The 21,469-nt window shown below is 37.1% G+C and overlaps 1 protein-coding gene across 1 annotated transcript; it reads left to right on the plus strand.

The window, feature by feature from the left end:
* Window positions 1–795: 795 nt before the first annotated feature.
* Window positions 796–18,323, plus strand: mccc2 (methylcrotonyl-CoA carboxylase subunit 2). The gene is made up of 17 exons (XM_003455299.5): window positions 796–1,025; window positions 3,014–3,080; window positions 4,104–4,188; window positions 4,473–4,574; window positions 4,832–4,959; window positions 5,762–5,874; window positions 7,261–7,374; window positions 7,550–7,614; window positions 8,893–8,992; window positions 9,084–9,179; window positions 11,209–11,281; window positions 11,397–11,473; window positions 13,735–13,801; window positions 14,113–14,269; window positions 15,198–15,312; window positions 16,669–16,754; window positions 17,922–18,323. Exons 1-17 carry the CDS (start codon window positions 894–896, stop codon window positions 18,037–18,039), a joined length of 1,695 nt encoding a protein of 564 aa, XP_003455347.1. The 5' UTR covers window positions 796–893; the 3' UTR covers window positions 18,040–18,323.
* Window positions 18,324–21,469: the final 3,146 nt, after the last annotated feature.

Below are 21,469 nucleotides of genomic sequence, written 5' to 3' on the forward strand. Positions count from 1 at the left end.
ATATACAGCTATACAGAAATGTGAACTATGCAAGTTATAAACAGTTGTAGGAGTAAAAATTATTGTATGTACAGAATGATTGGACAATAGATAGTTGAGAAAATGTTTAGATGGGTGTTTTTTTGTTCCCATCACAAGGCTAGAGAAAGAATTTAAAAGCTACACCTAAAGGTGACTGAAAGTGCCACAAAAGTTTTTAGCTGCCTCTCTAAATTTGATGCAACAAATATGAAATAGTGCGTACTTCAGTTACTGCAGTACTGTTTTCTTAACAAGCAGAACCTGTTCAGGGATCTTATGGTAAAAAAGTGTTTAGGCTTTAAAAATATGCAAGATTCTTTACTTATATTTTGTTTAATTATAGCCATACCTTTACTGGTGCATAAAATTCAAATAACAGATAGTCTAAATATACGAATGTGTGTGTATGTATAAATATATGTAGATATGCATAAAACTATCTATATTATATATAAATATGTGGTTTTGGAGGATGTAAACAGTACAGCTTGACAAAAGAATTGCTCATCAGAGCTATTTATAAATAAGTTGAAAAACTAAAGTGATAGAAATGCTGCATTTAAGATCACTCTTTACACTATTTGTGTGAAGCTGTAGAAAAGGTTGCTATAGGGAGCTTGATTTAAATATTTCAACCATATGACATAATTGTAGGATTTAGAAGTAACAAAAAAACAAGCAATATTCATAAAACTGGTGGTGTGGTGCGTTTTCACAAATCTGCACATGTAAACCGTTTCTTTAATCAGAAGGTGGCGATATGGAGCTCTACTTCCCCTGCCGAGAACCACAAAAGAAGATTACCGCTAGGTTACCTAGCAGGCTAGCAGTTGCTGAATTTGATCCCGTTTAGTTAGTCGAGAACATTAAAAATGATCCTGCAATCATTCAGGCCGTGGCTGCTTCGTTGCAGGAGTCTGCCGTTGGCTTGCACAAGAGCGTACCACGCAGATAAAGTCGCTCGACTCGGCTCACAACCTGATAAACAGACTTCTGAATATCAGGTAGGTTAGCCTGTTGCTAACGCCTGCTAGTCAAACAGTAAGGTAATAGTTCGGACAGTTCAGACATACCTGCGCATCCAGGTGAGGTGTTTTACACCTGACAGGCAACAGTAACTAATAAGGTTCCCAGACACGAAGGACAGTGTTTGTTTAGTCTGTCCCCTATGTTGAAGTTCACTCTAGAGGTCAGACTCCTTAAAAGCTAAGAATTTATCAGCAATATCAGGGCTGAAGAATTAAGTGAGTTGTGCATCTAAACAGCGTGCAAAAAATTCTACCAGTCTAACTGTAAAGGTGCAACCTGTGAAAGTAAAAGACACAAATAACAGCTTTGCATGTCATTGCAACAACAATAATCTTCTTAGAATAACTGTTTAGTGAGGCTTGATGTTTTATTGCTTAAAGTTGTAATTTAATGATTATATCAATGGCACATAAACAGCCAATTCATCCTCAGTGGCGCAATCATCAGCTGTTTAAATACAACATCAAAAAAATCACTAGATGGCAATACAGACAGACAGAGAGGCTCTGTCTGTCATATACACACACAAGGACTGCAGTGCTTTCCCACTTAAGCCATTAAGGGTTAGTTACTGGAGGCCAGTTACAGGTGCAGAGGTCTTGTGTGAATCAGACTGGTGTTCATAGCAGGTTACTGTTGGGGTTGAGTGGTGTTTTAATTCAACAGTTAATCTGTTGTTTGTGACAGCGTGTTTTTGTAATTCACAATTTATATATGTGAATTACAAGTTTAAAAATACAAGATGATCAACTGCCCTTGACGGTAAACTGTGTAAAAATCTCACCATGTCACTAGGTATAAGTAGATTGCCGATTGCAGTCAACTGAATTCTTTTTTTCTTACACTAACCAATTCACGTGCATAATACTTGCTATGTTGACCGCTGTAGGACAAACAACTCTGGTTGCCATTAATCTGTAGTGCGTTTAGGTTGTCAGTATATGTCCATGTTTATTTACTGGAGGAGGCTGCAAAACCTTGTGAAACGAGTCCAATACAAATCGATGAATCAGTGAAGCTCACTTCTGTGAGGTGAGTTGTTGAGGGTATTCTGAACTTTTCAATTTTAAGCACTGCTGTCTTTGCTGCTGTTGGCTGCTGTTTTCTGCTGTTTTATCAAGTGCCTCTAACATCGCTGGACTCAGACACTTGGCAAATAAACTCTCACTATGTGAGAATGCAGTCAAACTGTTTGTCAGAGGCGAATGGTGATTTTTAGAACAATCAAGCCTAATATTAGCAGGCACGATATTAACTTATAACCAGCTGTTGCTGTTGTTTAGCTGGTTTGTAGACAGCTGTCCAGAGATCGGAGGATCGCTTGTCCAATCTCTGTTTAAGCATGTTTTCATGTGTTAGAGCCCTGACTTCAGTTCAGGAAATGAGGCTTGAGGTGAGCAGGACGAGGATGAGTTTCTAACCACATGCTGCTTGCTCCTTCACATTTTTGCTTCTTTGGTGAACGAGATCTACTCTCTGTTTATAAACCATAGGTATGATCCTTAAATCTGAATCTGAAGGTGCAGACATGAATTAAAATTTGCCTCCATAGTACTGCCTGTGTGTTCTCTTCTCCTCTGCCTTTGGCGTACTACGTATGTGCTCCGTCTCTGGCCACGCATATAAAAGGTTATTTGGCAGAACGGTGATGCCCATCTTGTCCATTGTATTCAGTTTGACAGAGCAACATGGGAGCTTCCACAGACTGCTGACCTCTCCTGTGTTTTTTTAAAAATTTATCAATTTGTTGGAACACATAACTAAACACTAATCAATGTATATTTATGAGTACAATTTTTTTTTCTATTAAATAAACTCAAAAAATGACTGACTGTATCTTTAAGGAGAGCATTTACATCATCATCATCATCATTTACATTTTCTTATTTTAGTGCATATCTCTTACAGAAATTGGATTAAGTGGAAACTCTAACAAATGAATTTCTCTCTTTTTGTTTTTCAGGAGAATTATGACCGAATGAAAGTTCTTGTTGATGAGCTGAAAAGCCGGACAGAAAAGATTAGATTGGGTACGTGTTCGCACACAGCAGGTTACGCACTACCCCAGAGATAAATTCATCACTTTGTGTTTTCATTTCAGCAGTGCAAATTAGTGCCTGAGTTCAGGCAATCTGGGTGATGAAATTGTTGCCCAAACATCATTGCTTACACCTATGTGTTCTAGTAAAGTAATCAGGTTCCACTTGTAGATGATTAAGCCTTAAGGGACCCGCTCTAACAAGTAAATGCGTAAACACTCTTTATATGGGCGTATTTGTTAAACTGCATGCGGTTTAACACATAGTTAGCTGTTTACTTGATCTTAACATAAAAACACAGAATAATCTACTTCCAAACTCTGTAATGAGAGGTTGCTATTATTAGAGAGGCGTAGTCGGAACTCAGGAGAAAAGGTATGTTTAAAAGCAGTAGACAAGACATATTAAAAAATGTAAGTTTTTATGATTGTGTAGTCTACTACGCTGTATAAATATATAATAAAAGTATGAAATATAAAACTTATGTAACATTGTTATTGTTTATAAAACATTTGTTTTTCTCTTCTGTTTATTTGTTTTTAATTCTTTTTCTCTTTTTGGTGAAATTTAGTTATAAAAGTATTGCTATTTAGATAGTTCTGTAAAAAGTGTAGGCGTAATAAGGTTTCAGATTTTTGTTCTTTTGATAAGTGATGACTAAAAAATGACAAAAACATTGCAAATAATTGACCCAACGAAAAGAATAAATGTGCTCCAAGTGACAATAGAAATGGTTTTCAGTAAAACACAGAAAGTTGTGACCCCGATCAAGGTACATGTTCGCTTATTTTTCAATCCTTCTGGCACACAAAAAAACTTCAGTAACTACAAAAGTCACAAGAAATGAGTAAAAGCCTGTCCCACCAGGGATTAGCATTTTTTGGTAATTTTCTATTTCTATTTTTTTTAAAACCATCACCACTGTTGTAGTAGTAGTAGTACATGCAAAATATTCTCAAATTGTTAAGTTTGTAATTTTGTTACTATTCATTTATTACTTTTTAATTAATTCAGGAGGAGGAGAAAAAGCAAGACGACTTCATACTTCCCGTGGGAAACTGTTGCCGAGAGAGCGCATAGACAGACTGCTGGATCCAGGGTATTACTGCCTACTTCTATCTTTGTCACAGATTTAAAAGTCATGGCTGTTTCATCCCCCCTAGCTTTTGTCCTAGAATTTGTCCTTACACAAACTGTGGTATCACTAGTTTTAAATGTCTGATGGTGTCTACAGTACAGTTCTCTGTACAAAGAGAAGAAGCAAAAGACAATAACATTTCTCTAAACTAAAATGTACTTTTTTAAATGAACTTGTGCAGAAAAACATGGATGCATGATATGAATTTGTCTTCTTTTCCCCACTTTTATTTCATGTTATTGCAGGTCTCCATTTTTGGAATTTTCTCAATTTGCAGGATATGAGTTATATGGAAAAGAGGAAGTCCCAGCAGGCGGTATAATTACTGGAATTGGGCGAGTTTCAGGGCAAGTGCTATAAATGTTTCTGATATTCACCAGATTTGAATGTAATGCCTTTAAAAAATAGTGAAAGTGTTTCGTTCTGATGATCATATGTAAAAATGGTTGCGTTTAATAATTTGCCATGGATTAAAATTTGTATTTTTAACCACAGGATCAGATCCAAAGTAATTACAGTGTAGGTTTTCCACTAGAATCTCAATTGAGTACCCCAGGTGCATAATCTAATATTTATTTATTCATATTTTTCTAAATGTTCATAGGGTGGAATGTATTATTGTTGCAAATGATGCTACTGTCAAAGGGGGAACATACTACCCAATTACAGTGAAGAAGCACCTTCGTGCACAAGAAATAGCCCAGCAGAACCACCTGCCATGCATTTACTTGGGTGAGTATCTCTGTATTTGTAAGGGTTTGTAAAACACAAATAAACGATTATCTACAGAATCAAAGAATAATAATATTATCATTAACATTATTAGTAATAATAATAGTAATAGTATTAATAATTTTCTCCTGTCCCTGTTAGAATTTAACTTTAAAATACAGTAGTACTGTTGGGTTAGGGTTTGTCACTTCACCTTTGCAAGTAGAGCCTGACTGATATATATTATATGATATAATGGCTAAAAAATAAACATTTTAAAAGTAAGAGAAAGATGGATGAAACACTTTTAACTGTGTTATGAGTGATGATGTTGCATAGTTTGTCCACCAGAGGACACTCTGCAATTTCACTGTTGACAACACTTATTTGGTACGCCACAAACACAGCAAACCAGTTTACCTGTGCAGTCAGCAGAGTGTAAATGAGTAATCAATGACTTGTTGTAACAGTAAACCAAACTGCATTTTCATTATATCTTAGTAAACACTCATAAATAACTGCTGGGGAAATCTGTTTGTTTCACACATCTGAAAAAAAATATTGGCCAGTATATGAGATTTTTAAATCACCAAATATTAGTATCAGTTTTGGGCTTAAAACCCTATAACAGTTTCTTAATGACCTTATGGGAAAAATCCTAATATTTGGGGGGTTTTTTTGTTTGGTCAATATTTACACCAGAGACATCCCAGAATGCCCTGCCTGAGGATAGCAGGGAAGTCTTTCTCTGTAATATAACTATAGTCGAGATGTTTATAATAAGTGAGTTCTTTGAATATGCTAATGTTTTTATCTCCTTCAGTGGATTCTGGCGGTGCTAACCTACCCAGGCAGGCTGAAGTCTTTCCAGACAGAGATCATTTCGGGCGCATTTTCTACAACCAGGCTAGGTTGTCTTCAGAGGGAATATCACAGGTGATGCATTGTATTAACTCGTTTAATGGGCACAAAAGCAGCATGATAAAGCCCTAACGCAGTGGCTTTATAATTTGCTTGCCTCCCCCGATTACGTCTTTACTAAAGCCCATTATTGGGCTTCCACGGTATATTTGTATACCTTTTAAATAATGATTTTTCTTATTCTTTCATTCTATATGTGTAGAAGGCAATATAAATTAATATACATGAAAGTCACAGTCGTTTTTTAAGGTTTTTTTTTAATTATTTAATTTTTTTCACCATGCTGTCTTGGGGCAAAGGCCATTTTGCTGCAAGGCAAAGGCAATAAAAATACTGAGTGACAGATACACAAAAGAAATTAATTATGGCAGCAGGGGCGTTCAGGCCTGTAGGAACATTGTGGGAAAAGCTTCCATGAACAGAAATTGACAGCGATCACATGATAAACTGTATTAAATTGAATTTAATATTTATTTAAGAACACAGAAGAGCCTTTATCGCAAGGGTTATATCACATTACGCTGCTCGGTATCTGTATTTTCTGCAGTTCTGGTAGCTCTCTCTTTTTTCAACCATACATGTGTTTACATCCTTGTTGGAACAAGAAAAATATCAAAGAGCAGAGGTGGTATATTCAAATGAATTCCATGCTTGAAGGCTCTTCATGTTTTGCACCTGCAGGCTACTCAAATCCTTCTTATATATGATGATGAAGAGAACTGCAGCAGTTTTGCACTGTGCACGGTTTTGCACCTGTCTTGCAGTCACATCTCTATTGATTCAAGGATGATAAAAAGCAGGATATATTGCTCACCAAACCGACCTTCACTGTGTGTTAGTTTGACACTAGAAAGCTGTTTTCAAATTCATCTGCAGGAAGACGAAAGTTTTTCAGAGCTATAAAATGTTTTGGCCAATGTAATGTTCTCTTGGAATTTTTCCTTCACTTGGGAGAATAATATATGTTCAGAATTTATTTCTGGAAGATTGGTTCTCTTGAAAATGGAATGTTTCTATGAGCCCACCTGAAATAAGAGATGTAGTTCCCACATCTAAATTGAATACCATTCCTGGTCCAATAGGCATCATAAAGTCTGCAGTACTCATAGCTTAAAAGTTGTTGTTCAGTGATGTAATGGCCATTTTGTTTCGAGTATTCAAACTTTTCAAGTGAGACTATAACCTGATTTTTTTTTTTTTTTTTTGCTAATGGAGTAGTCATAGGTGGCATTATAACTGCACACAAGGTTAATTTAAATTTTAAAGAGAAAAAAAACCCTTAACCACATGCAAATTATTCAAAGCAGAGTAATGAAGATATCTTTGAAAATGCCTCAAGGATATGTTCTAATATTGTACATGTCTGATATGAGACCTAACTATTTTTCTTCTCTCTTCAAGATTGCTGTTGTGATGGGCTCCTGCACTGCTGGGGGAGCGTATGTGCCAGCAATGGCAGATGAGAGCATCATCGTACGGAAGCAAGGAACCATTTTTCTTGGAGGACCTCCACTGGTTTGCTAATTTTTGTATTATTTCTGTCATTATTTAGAGTAACTGACAAACAGACAAATATCGTGTTTCATTTTATAGAGCTAAATGTTTGTTCATATAGCAAGCTATATATTTGAACTTGTACTGAACACAAGAGATGAAATGCATATTTCCTGGTAATATAATTCCTTAATAGGTCAAAGCTGCCACTGGGGAAGAAGTTTCTGCAGAAGATCTTGGTGGTGCTGATCTACACTGCAAGTATGAACAGATCATTTTTATGTGATATGTGGGATAGCGAATCCATGTTATTTCTCATCTTGACTTTTAAACACCAAAGAGATAGCTAAATAGTTTTTGCAAAATATATACATCAGGACTTGATGTTCGTATCCCTGAAAATGACGATTTAATGTCCTCTGTGCTCTTGTGTTATACGTCCAGTTTGGGTATTCAAGTGATGCTAATTACAAGCTGGGTTGATAGAAGAGTAGGTTATTCTGTTACTGAAATCATAATGTTATACAGATCCTTAAAGCGAATTCACTTTCCTTGTTTCTGTGTCAGTCAGGAGGCAGTACTTCACAATGACAAAGTGTTGTTACACAAAAGAAAAAAATATCCAAATATCCCATTTACATAAATATTCAGACACTTATTGTTATTTTCCCTTATTGTCATGTTGGGAAAGTTCCTACAAGCTTGGAACGCCATCACCTTAGACGCTTGTCCCATTATTCCTAGTAGTTGTTTGGTAGAAGCTTCACCAGGTTTTTTTAAGACATCTCTAGATGCTTTGCTGGGTTCAGGTCTGGACCTGACAGAGTTTTTCCCCAAGCAACACCATTGTTTTCTTGGCAGTATGCTTCAGGTTAGTCTTGTGTGATTTTAGTTGCTTGTTTAACCGAGGTCCTTCTTCCCAGATGACTCAATTTGGTTGAGCAGCCAAATTTAGGAAGACTGTTCCAGGATTAAGAATGATGGAGGTTATTGTTCTCTTGGATATTATTGTGTCTTTCCCCAGATCTGTGCCTTGAGACAATCCAATCTAGCACACCTACAAATAGTTCTCTCGACATCATGACTTGGTTTTTTCATCTACAGTCTGCTGTGGGACATCATATAAACCCATGTGTGCCTTTCCTGATTATTTCTATTTAATTAAGTTAGGCACAATTGGAATCCAGTCAAGTTATATAAACATCTCAAAGATCATTGCTCTGTTGTGAGTGTCATAGCAAAGGATTTGATTTGACTTGGGTAATTAAAGTGTTTCAGTTTCTTTCTTTCTTATTTTGAACCAATTAACAAAATACAGTTTGGGCTTTGTTTCTTATAAAAATGAACTCAATCCAATTATTAATCTATGAGACGCTTTCATGGAAAACATCAAATGGTCAGGAAACTTTCTACCTACACTCTGTACTATATAGAAAGTACTGTAGTACTGTAGGTTTTTTTCCCCCACAGTAATTATCTAATTATTGATTTGTGATGTAATATTTTCAATGACTGCCGTTGTTTTTTCTTACTTTGCAGAAAATCTGGAGTGACGGACCACTATGCTTTAGACGATAACCACGCTCTTCATTTAGCGAGAAAGACCGTGCGAAGCCTTAACTACAGAAAAAATATCGAGGTCAGTCTGTTGTTTACAGTCGACAATTTAAATCAAACTGCTCTCTCTGTAGCTTCACTGACACGGAGTCTTTTTGTTTTCTTTTATTTAGGTTACTATAGAATCTCCTGAGAGTCCTCTCTATCCTGCAGATGAACTCTACGGCATAGTCGGAGATAACTTGAAACGTAACTTTGATGTCAGAGAGGTAATTGCCCAGTTTCCAGAATGATGGTTTCAAGTTGCACTTAAAAAATTTGCTTCTATATTAAGTGATACGCTTTCACAGGAGTATGTGTAGATCTGTGAAATATGGACTACACCCCATTATTCACTAGCTTGTAGAACCAGCAATAACTTGGAGTAATAATGTTCTGTATGACTTTATCAGTGTTTCACATCATTGTGGTGGATTGTTGTCCCACTATTCTAACATTGCTTCAGTTCATTGATTTCTGCAAAGCTCTCCTAACATACCTGCACAGCATTTCAATCAGTTTGAGGTCTGGGCTTTTATTGGGCCATTGCAGCACCTTGATTCTTTTCTTTTTCAGCCAGTCTGTTGTAGATTTTCTGCTGTCCTTGAGATCGTTGTCCCGTTATGCAACTCAGTTGTGCCCGTGCTTTAGCTGTCAGACAGATGGCCTCATTTGGCTTTAGAATATGCTGGTATACAGAGGAGTTCATGGTTGACTCAGAGACTGTAAAGTGCTGCAAAACAAGCACAAATCATCTCTCTTCCACCATGCTTGATAGTTGGTGTGAAGTGTTTGTGCAGATCTGTTGTGTTTGGTTTTTACCTTACATGGTGCTGCGAATTATGACCAAACATCTCCACTTTGATTTTGTCCAAAGGACATTGTTCCAGAAGTCTTGTAGTTTGTTCAGAAGCAACTTTGTAAACCTAAGCTGTGCTGCCATGTTCTTTTCAGAGAGGAGAGGCTTTCTCCAGGCTGCACTTACAAACAAGCCATTCTTGTATTTCTAATTGTACTGTCATGAATGTTAACATTTAACATGCTAACTGGACCCTGTAAAATCTGAGATGAAGTTCTTGGTTTTTTTTTTACGCCACAGAAATAAAAGGCTGATGGGGTATTGTTGTCACCCTCCTGGGTGAGCGGGCAGGTGGGCAGTGTGGACACCCACATTTGTGAATACAATAACTCAAGAAAGATGCGATGCAGATTTGGAAATCTTTACCATAGGTGCATCTGCTAGAAGCTGGAGCATTGCCCGGCCTGAACTTGGGTTGGATTTCCTGGGAAATCCACTCCTGGGAAAATTGTGGCATTGTATTAACAAACACCTGAATATTCCAGACTAGAAAATTTCTGTTCAGTTTTATTTATACAGCTCCAAATCGCAACAAACTCTCAAAGCTTCTGCTTTTATAGGTCACACTTGCTGATGATCAGTAAATCAAATACATCTGGTTAGCAACACCTGGCTGCTACTTATCCTGTTCCTATGGAATTCCTATGAAGCAATAAGGTTGTACTTAGCTTTTCACAGGACTGCTTGGAAGATTTCTTTACCATTTCTGAACATTTCAGAATCTTATTTGGATATTTTAGTAGGCTACTGTGTTGAACCTCTTATTAATTAGTTAAAATGGTGAGATAAATAATAAGACTTTTCTTTTCTATGATATTATTTCTTTAATGTGAGTCAAATATAGTAAAATCATTCATTTATCTAATTGTTTAGTACAGCCAAAACACCGATTTACATAATTTAGAAGTGCTATGACTGCTTTAAGATTTATAAATAAACTGATTTTGATTGGTTTATTTATAAATCTGGCTGTCAGAGGTTCAGAATGCAATTTAAACAATGTTGAGTTGTCATGTTCTCCTATCAGCAGCTGAATCAATAATAAGGTGGCTGGCATCAGTCACTTTGCTTTTCTGCTGTGTGGCAGTGCTTGCCAGATATTCTCTATTGGTTTAAAGCTTGTGCCCTTTGATTCTTGATGTAGACCCGCGAGCAAGAATTACTGCTTACTCTAGAGATGCCAAAGTGTTTGTAGTGTAGAATAGTATTGGCAGTCCATTTAAGGTTGTAAGATCAACTGAGTGCAGCCTCTTTACAGGAGTTTTTCAAGTGTAGCATTGCTTTTAGCAGAGTGAAAATCACTTAAATAAGTAGAAATTGTTGAAAAGTTGTCACTATCTGTGTTATTTGATATTCCATCACATGTTTTTTATAACTTTTGTTTACTGATTGGATTGCAGGTCATTGCCAGAATTGTAGATGGCAGTAAATTTGATGAATTCAAGGCATTCTATGGAGACACGCTTGTTACAGGTATGTGAACTAGGATTGATTTCAATTTCCAAGACATGGATGATTGTTATTTTTTTCGTATCTAAATTTAAAACCTAACCATTGTTTGAGTTCACTCATGTGAATTTCTTTTAAGGATTTTCAAGGATATTTGGTTATCCCGTTGGAATCATTGGGAACAATGGAGTCTTGTTCTCGGAGTCTGCAAAAAAGGTAAAGGCACTTTATAGCCACAGATAAATCAAACTGTAAAAACTGTCTTTTATCTACAAAAACAAAACAATACAAAACATAAATAAATAAATAAATAAAACCTATATGGTGTTAAAAGCTGAATTTCCAGGAGACTGAGCTTTGTAATGTTTATGTTCCTCTCAAAATGTCAAGGACTTTAAACACTGTGCGGAAATAGTACAGATAGCGTGCTCCACAAATATTTGCTGCTTATGAACACCAACATTTTTCTGTTTGTAGGTTATTTGCACTTCTCATTCACAGTAGAGTTGCAGTGTTTCTCCTATGCAAGAAGCCTTAAAATGCACTTTTACATCCTTTCACGAGTAGCCTGATAAATATGATAGCATTTAGAAACCATGCACGGAGAACAGTAATAATTTTCATTCAGTGTAATTCACTTAATTCTCAAGCCAATTTGCTGTGCACAGAGCTGAACTTTATACAGGCTTAGGGAAGATGAGGGGCTGAATTTGTGATTATAGACTAATAAGTTTTTCTAAGCACGTTTTGAATTGGATTACAAGCTTGACCTGAACGAAGATTTCTTTCATTCATTTTTATTTTTTGCAAGGTCTCAACATGACATTATAAGCATTGGCTATCTCGTCACTATAATTACTTTCAAAAGGGTCTGATACAGTGCCTCAGACAAAGATGTGGAACAGACATGCTCAGGGAGCATATTCAAGAAAAATCAATACAGTACCTGCATTTCTGAGACACGCTGTCATTGCTAAAGACATGCCCAGGCTTCCATTATGCTAACTGTTAAACTGTTAAAAGCTTTTTCCCAGTTTTTTCTGTGTTGATAAAAGGGAGAGGTATCAGAGACGCGATTAGATTTCTGTTGTTCACACATTCGGGAGCAATGTTATAGATAATCTTATCTCATACTACCTCATGCTACCATATTATCTCAATAGAACACTTTGCTCTCAGACTGCAGGCTTACTTGTGTTTCCGAGAGTATTTAAATGTAGAACAGGAGGTTTCAGGCCCTTCTTCTACGGAAGACCCCCTCTTTTTTAAGATTAGGCTTTTGTTCTTATAGTTAGGGCTGGATCAGGTGAACACACTCTTAGTTATGCTGCCATTGGCCTAGGCTGCTGGGGGCTTCCCAATAGCACTGAGTGTTTCTTCTTCTTCACTCATCTGTTTTCACTCTTTGTGTTTATACTCATAAACAGTGCATTGCATTTAATCATCAGCTATTACTTCATTCGTCTTTTGTCCTGTCTCCCTTCCCTTACCCCCAGCTAGTGGCAGTATATGGCCGCCCCTCCCTGAGCCTGGTTCTGGTGGAACCAGGCTGTTGCTTGCTCAAAGGAGGGTTTCTGACTGTTCTCTTTATTATCGTAGGGTCTTTACATTAAAATATAAAGCGCCTTGAGGCAAATGTTGTTCTGATTTAGTGCTATATAAATAAAGTTGAATTGAAATAGAATAATTTCGCAGAGAAGCAGTCATATTTCACATTGTTTCCAACTGTTGTTTGCACTTTGCAACACACAACAAAGTGCTTCACTGAAAGAGAGCCAGCTGAGGAAACTGCGAAAATAAAGAAAACACCTGAGTAATTCAGCAATACAAATATATGGAAATGAGTTGTCTCCACATAGTTCAGTCTTTTGTATGTGTTTGTCTGTTCAATATTTCCTGGCAGCTCTGTGTTATGCAGTGATTTTTTCTGACATAACTGAAGGCCATTCACCTCCTTCGTATTCAAACTAGAATACAGCAAATACAAAGCGAGTGTAGCGGCAGGTGAGCTCGCTCCCAAAGTAACTGGTTTCTGTTATTTCGGGATGGATTGAGGGGAAGCCATGAACTCTGTTGCTTATTTTATTTATTTATTTGTTTTTTTTGTATTAACAGATGTAATGCAAGATTCAAAAACATCACCTCAGGCAACATTGTGACAGTTTACATCTTCTTGTGAAAATACAAACTCCAGATGTAATCCAAACTTTTCAGTGGGTTATTACACAGATTTCACCTCGAGCACTTCACTGGATAAACTTGTGCGCTTTGAATATATATTCTTAAAAATTTACACCTCTCTTTCCTTTGGCAGTTCATTTAAAGTTTATGGTCTCTTGTTTATTTCTTGAGAGGCCCAAAAAGTAAATCATTACCATCTTGTACTATTTTAAAGTAATAGATGTTTGAACTCTGGGCAGTTGTTCTTTAGGTCTGAGAATGTACTACATGTAATGAATATCTGAAATTCTTTTCAGGGGACGCATTTCATTGAATTATGCTGCCAACGAAACATTCCACTTGTTTTCCTCCAAAACATAACAGGTTGGTGGGAATTCTTCAGCGATTTGGGGCTTATTTACATCTGTAATTTTGTTCTGTTGTGGGGTTTAGATGTTGTTTGTTACTCGGCAAACAATTCTGAATGTTATTTACTTTAATTGCAATGTGATCTGTGATCATAGGGATAATTTTATAATTTACATCATAACCAAATCTTATTATATGATGTACAAATCTGTTTCATTAATCTCCCAGTTTTACGTATTTAGTGTTTAAGATTAACACAGCCAGACTTTCTTCCTTGAAATAACAACACAGGCTTAGGCTATCTCTTGTCTTCATCTTCATCTCAGGCTTCATGGTGGGTAGGGAGTATGAAGCGGGAGGAATTGCCAAGGATGGAGCCAAGATGGTTACTGCGGTTGCCTGTGCCAGTGTACCCAAGATTACTGTTATCATTGGCGGCTCCTATGGTGCAGGAAACTATGGCATGTGTGGCAGAGCCTACAGGTATGAAGAAATTCTCTGTAGGGATGAGAGGTTTGCTGGAATAAAAAGGCAGCCCTGGTAACAGCTAAGTAAATGAATTCATTGTGAACTATTGCGAAACACATTAGCTGCTTCTCTGCGAAATTCGAGTGTACAAAATGTACAAAATATACAAAATGCAATTGCCTTTCATTTTGTGCATCGGATAGCCTTGGACTTCTTGCGTGTAGGTGGAAGTGACCTTTTGTAACAGTAAAAGAGACTTTCTAAGTGGAACCCTTTCAAAGCTGAGAACTATTTTAAAATAAAATAAAAAAATCAATTTTAATCAAAATTGAGTGACATTTATTACTCGAGGATGTCATTATTTTGTCTTTTTAATTTTTGTCGGATATTTTTCAAAGACTAGGAGTGATAAGAAGCTGAATTATTGATGTGTAGCATCCTTAGTGAAGAGCACTCTACAACAGAGTGCAGTGTATTTGGATAGATAGATAGATAGATTGATGGATGGAAGTCTTGGAATCACTTGAGGAAGTTTATCAGATTTTGCACAGCTCCCTCTGGATAGAAAAAAATGGCTTTAACAGTATTAAAATTACCATTCAAATAGCTTTAAGCATGTATGAAGTCAGTGGAATGATAATATTATTGTGGGCACACTCATGTTTAATTCCTATCAGGTTATTTGAGCTGTAATAAGCGTCCTCATGTAAATTGAAATAAGCATAAATGATTTAGCGTCTTGGAAAGTTGGAGCTGATACTCACCCTCCCTTAGTCTTTCTATGAAATATCAAAGAAGTACTTTTCCCAGGTTAAGCCCTCCTAGTCTCTCAAATCATATTTTTGATGTTCAGGGTTTCTTTTGTTATCTTATTGGTTGTGATCTAGGTGACTATTCTGCTTCTAGAAACATACTCAAATTGACACTGTTTCTTGTCTCACAGCCCACGTTTCCTGTACATGTGGCCAAATTCCCGAATCTCTGTAATGGGTGGTGAGCAAGCTGCCACTGTCTTGGCTACCATCACTAAGGATCAGAGGGCACGTGAGGGAAAGGAGGTAATGATTCATGTTAATCGCTTGACACGGCAGACTAAAATCTGTGCTCCGCTGGAAAGGCTTGAATTGGCTTTAGTGGGTTTCCTGCCAACAGCATAAACATTATGAAAGACACTTTTCTTTCAATAATGGTTTGACATGGCACAGTAAAATAATTTCAGTGTTAAGTGTGACTGTGATGACTTATCCTGAATAGTGTAGCCATCAAATGGCTGTCATTAAACTGTGTCAGGTATGCTGTTATGGGGCTATTAACCAGTGCATTAATAGCTTCAGAATGACACCTCACATCAGTGCCCTGCTGACAGCCGTTTTGATGATGTTTAAAATGTTTCAACTCAAAAAGGTTGTAAAAACTAATCATGGGTCAATTTTTGAACAGGTATCAAATATTCTTATATTTTCTGCTTTTATTCTACTTGTCTTCACAGTGGAACACAGGTTGAACTACCGAGAGCTTATTAAATTATACAGTATAATACAGCTTACATGTTAAACATGTATTAGGTGTACAGTCAGTACTACAGTTGAAATGTATTTGTTGTTTGCCCCACGAAAACACAGATGACAGTATTCTGAGCCTGCACCACTCATCACTTCCACCAAAATAGGAACTTACTTTGTGATTAAGCAACATAAGTTGAACTTTATGTGAGAACTCAAATATCTGGTTCAGTCGTTTAGAGCACAGGATGGTCTTTTCCTTGTCATCTTCCTAGTGTAATTGCAGTGTCCAATTGCAGCCATGTGAGTGCAGCAGGGGTAATTGTGCAGTGAATTCCCAGCAAGTATGGTGTCATGTGTCGTGCCTCCTGCAGGCTCTACACTAGGTACCCCTCAAATGAAGTGTTTCCAGTAGAGAGAATGCATCTGAAGCATTTTATCTTCTATTATGTGCTTCATGTGAGAAAGGATAACTTAGGGCGATGAGTTTATGTGTGAAAACACATCTTCCTGGTTAAAATTAAAGCAGTTCAATATAGAGACCTTGGAATGAATTACAGTCTAATGAAATCAGTTTTTCTTCATACCATTTCTTATATTTTTGTTGCTGTTTGATTTGTATTTTTTTCCCCTTTAAAAAAAATTAGTTTCTGATATTTACAGCAGTTTGGCCCATTTATATCAGTAAAGATTAGCTTTGTGTTATTTATCCAGTGTTTGATCTGTTTTTATTATGTTCACAAAGATTGGCTTAGTGTTTTGAAGCTGAGGAAATTGACCTTCATGGCAAATGAAATGGCTGTGTGCTTTCAGCTTTACATTTCACTACACCTTCAATAATTCAGACAACCTTTAAAACGCCTCTGGCGCAGGTCCTTACCGCCTAATTCTATTTTCTCAATATATTCACAGTTCACAGCAGAGCAAGAGGCTGCCATGAAGGAGCCAATCGTGCGGCGGTTTGAGGAGGAAGGCAGTCCGTATTACTCCAGCGCTAGGTGAGATCTGCTCATCCAGTATGTTGTGTTTTAGGGATGTGTGTAATAAAATGAAGGACTACACATAAATGAGCCTTTGAATTTCCAAAATTGGTTTAACTACTGTTGCTAAGATAAAATGTTGTTTCTCGAATGGCAGCATTGTGCACAAATGAACTATCAACAGGCCACCAGCATGTGTTTATAATTTATTTTTTAAACTCCTTTCAGTAATCTCACATTAGCCTTATTTTCCAAGAACTAAGAAACCACAAGACTATTCATGCAGGACCAGTGATGCTGTGATGTTTTTCTTTTGCATCAGATGTCCTGTTGTTTAAATAATAAGAGCCGTATTCTTTTCATTTAGTCCCTGAGCTGTTTTCATTGTGTGTTTGTAAGCGTAGAGTACAAATCCTCATGTGGTGATTACATGTGCGTCTTAAAATGAGATGGATAGTATACTGTACATATTTATCTAACTGGAAACTGCCTCACTGACATTAAAAACCAATATAGTTATGAAGGTTAAACAGACATTTCAGAGCATGTCGGTGCTTATTTTTGCAGTTAATTGTATAAAATATAAAGAAAGAGAAAGGCCAAGGGGCAATCAAGGCCCCATTACACACTAATTAATCACAAGCTACCCTGAAAGCACTTGTCAAATTTATGTGTGTCATTAATGCTTGAAACCACTTGTATCAGAATTGCTTGTTGTGGAAGCATCAGTTAATGAATAAAAAAAATTAGCTAACTGCAAAAGAGTAAGAATTTTGAAAACTGATTCATGTCTTCATTTATTTACGACTTTACCAGGAGCTGCTATTAGTTTCTCAAATATCAGGACTTGCTTTGTGTATTATAATCATCTATCTGAAGGGACACAGCAGGCTTATAATATACATATACTATATTATATTAACAACAGCCATATTGTTTGCTCTTTAATGAAATATAGGTCCGACTCTGAAAAGAATACAAATCTGATACCTTGCGGAAAGGAAAAAAATGCAAATCTTTAAACCTAGACTATAAGGGAGGGAGTCATCCAAAGAGAGGAAGACAAAACCTTGACACTCTATTAAAGTAATTGATTATAGTCCTGCACAAGCACCGCAAGAAGTATCGCATGAGTGAGGAGTAATGTGCCATCTAATAATGTGGAGCACTTTATTATTTTTACAGGCTGTGGGATGACGGGATTATTGATCCTGCTGAAACTCGTATGGTTTTGGGTCTGAGCCTCAGTGCAGCACTCAATGCACCAACAACGAAGACACGTTTTGGAGTTTTCCGGATGTAATGCTCATTTAGTTTGTACATATAGAGACACGAGACTTAGTATAGATTTACTGTTTGTATAGTATTTCTCGTAGTTTACCAGATTGAGTAAAAACTCTCAAAGAGTTGGGATCGCTCGACTTTGGATACCTTGAGATGTGACTGGATGATGGAATCAGAGACACTTCCCCTGTTAAGTTGTGCCTTAACTGTTTTCATTCCAGTGTAAATGTTCTCTTAAATCTGTTTCATTTGTTGGCTCAATTACTGTAAATGCAAACAATAAAAAAATGTGAAAAGTTCAAATTGCTGCCTTTTTATCGATCGTGAATGGCCAGAAAGAAGGAAATCTTCATAAGGGGGCACTGTTTAGCTATAAATATCTGAGGTAGAGTAGAGGAAGGGTAGAAGCACGCACAAAAGGACCTCCGCATATAAAAGGAGAAAAAGTATTTTGAAGATTTCCAAGTTTAGTGTAATTATTTATTATTTAGAGACACTGGAGGGTTTATTCTTGTCTGGCTTTCTGAGGCTTCTGCTTGTTTATTCTTTTATTGTAAAGCACTTTGTGATGTTTGCTGTGGAAAGGTGCTGTGCTACTATTGTGTCAAAGCAGGCACAAATAGGATGTGGTCTTATATCTCATGCTGCAGACAGAGTGTGCTGTGTGCCGAAGCTAAGCCTCAGAACGAGAGTTCTTCACTTTACCAGCTGGCCAGCCTCTCTTTCCCGCCCTCCCAGTTTTTCATTTTGTCGATTTATCTTTTTAATTGAACATGTTGCACACAGTTGATATGTTCATATATTGGTATAGACCATCTGAATTCCCCTTTGCAACAAGTTAGGTTTTCCTCCGAAGGATTTTCAGAGGCCAGGGATTTGGTGCAGAAGTAGATTTGAATGTTTGTATGAAGCCAGGTGGTTAAAATGCTTAACTGGAAGCCCTTCATGCTCCTCTGTGTATGACTGTGTGCCTGGTATACTGAGGCTGTGAGAGCCTCACTTTGGGGAGAGCAAAAATACTCAGGCCATGATATGTGTGGAAGATGTGTGTGTGTGTATGCATGTGTATGCCACCCACACACACACTTTTTAAAACTGGTTTGCTGGTTATTTCTTCCTTCATGTTCCACCAAATGTCACTGTGGGAGGACTTACCAAGCACAATGGACCCTTCTTCAAAGTTTTTACTGAAGTAAAAAAGCCATAATGATTCAGAAAAGTCTTATCTTAAGAATGTTTTAACATAGAGTATAGATCAGAGAGTGAAATATCACTTAAATGTCAAATTTATTTTTGTTCCATTTTTTTATTTAACCAGGAGATATGCACTTGAGATCTAGAATCCTTTTTGGAAGAGCATCCTCCACAAGATAGAAATCAGCAGTCACAGAACAACACACGCATAATACATTAAAGACATGAAGTATTGAGATTAAAAATATCACTATAGAAATACCTGAAAAATGTGTTTCACTGTAGGTCAATGTGGCAGTTCTAGTTAGACAGATGTGACAGCCTTCAAGTCATTTCAGATTAGTCATATTTAGTGAGCTCAGCTTCCTAAGATTTAGTTGGTTTTGCAGCAGATTTCAAGCAGATGGAGCAGCATATTTGAAAACTCTTTTTTTTTTCTCTCTCAAATTCAGTAGAGGCTTTGGGGATGGATAAAAGAACTAAGTCTTGGGAGGGAAGACAGTAACTTCCTACGCATTTTTGACTGATGTAGGTCAGTAAGTAAGATGGGAGCAGACCAAGAATAGTTAAATAACAGGATGCCAGCAGATGAGTCTACAGGACAACAAAGCACTAATCCATCTGAAGCACACAGATACAAACAATTCAAAGAAATTGATTCAAACAATCAAAAACATACACTGTAGAAGAACTGTACTGAAAGTAGATCCCGCAAAGGAGAAATGCAATGCAACAAAAGTGACGATCCTTGCAATCGCTGACACAAACGTTAAAAAGAAAAGACTGAAATGAAGGTGAGTACACCTGTGTAAGTCGACTCTTGGACATATCCTCTGTCTATCTCCATGTCTGCACTATGGTTCCTCATGGGAAGAACCACCTGATGGAATTTAAAAATCTGATTCAGTGACCAACTAAAAATCAGTTGAAACACAGTTGTGACAGTAATCAGGAAGATAAGAGTGGGGCATAATAACTCTAATCAGAGGTGCAGTAGCCGTCATTCTAGAATGATTCCACAGATAGTGCACCACTTACAATCTAGCACTGAAGCACAGATGGTCAAGTGCTTCAGCCTTGGCACAGGGGTTTTCAATGGAAATCTGTCTCCATTGAAAAGCTTAGTACAAAGGACACAAGACTGCAATATTAAACTTTGCTATAGAGCATAAAGAGTAGCTTGAATATTGGCAGCAAATTCTTTAGTCACATGAGACCTAGAGAGCTTTGTTTGGCTCAAATCGATTCCAGCATGTTTGGCCTGATCTTGGCCTGGAACAATGACTGAATGCATTGTCCTGACAGTGAAGCACAGTTTGATGTTTTGGGTGAGTGCAAAAGGTGTTCGGGAGGTGACATTCGTAGATTGCACCATGAATTCTCGTGAACTAGATAATTCCCTGTCTCCAGAAGCCTGGCAGAAGAAGAATAGGTGTAACAAGACAACAATTCAAAGCACACAGCAAAAGAGTTTCACACAAGTGTTCTTAAAAAAGAAAAACTATGAAATGCCTGGCTTGGATCAGAATACCTCTGTAGTAGAAAGTAGAGAAATGTAGAATAACAATTCTCTCCGGAAAAGACAGACTCAACTATGTCTCTCCAGGAGCTTCCATAATATTTGTGTCTTTCATAATGAAAAGGATTGAGAGTGTTATTAAAAAATACATAAGTATGAGCTTTAAATTTCCACAATGAAAGGTGTAGTGACTTTTGTTGGATTGCATTCCTACTGTGAGGTCTGTTAATGCAGTTACTGTAAGGTGATACAGTTTTGACTCATTTCACATGTAAGTGATACATAAGTGGTACAGGTGTGCACTCGTTTTTGTTGAAGCTGTTTATTTACAGCCTTAGTGATCTTTCCTACTGACTTGAACTACTTTTAATTACAGTAGCAATTAAACTTATGAAACGTTTTGCCTCTGAGGATGTGAGCTTCTCCTAGGATTCACAGGAATAAGAGGTAGTTGGGATAATTTGCAAGACAGAGGCAGATTTTTCAGACCTGGCCGCTGGCAGCACTGATTTAGATGACCATAAGCATATACTTTCCTGAGTCCCTTTTGTGTGAGTGCTGTGCATCTTGTCTGTGCCCATGTGCTAAATCGAGTCTGTGTATAGAGCGCATTCACAAACAAAATGCACTGAAGTGCTAAAGAAGAAAAGGCCGGCATTAAAAGAGGCAGTTTCAGTCAGTCACAGTGAAACAGAACAGTACCTTAGTTGAATATTGTGGTACCTCATAGAGAGGC

The sequence above is a fragment of the Oreochromis niloticus genome, linkage group LG12 (assembly GCF_001858045.2).
Source record: "Oreochromis niloticus isolate F11D_XX linkage group LG12, O_niloticus_UMD_NMBU, whole genome shotgun sequence".
NCBI lineage: Eukaryota > Metazoa > Chordata > Actinopteri > Cichliformes > Cichlidae > Oreochromis > Oreochromis niloticus.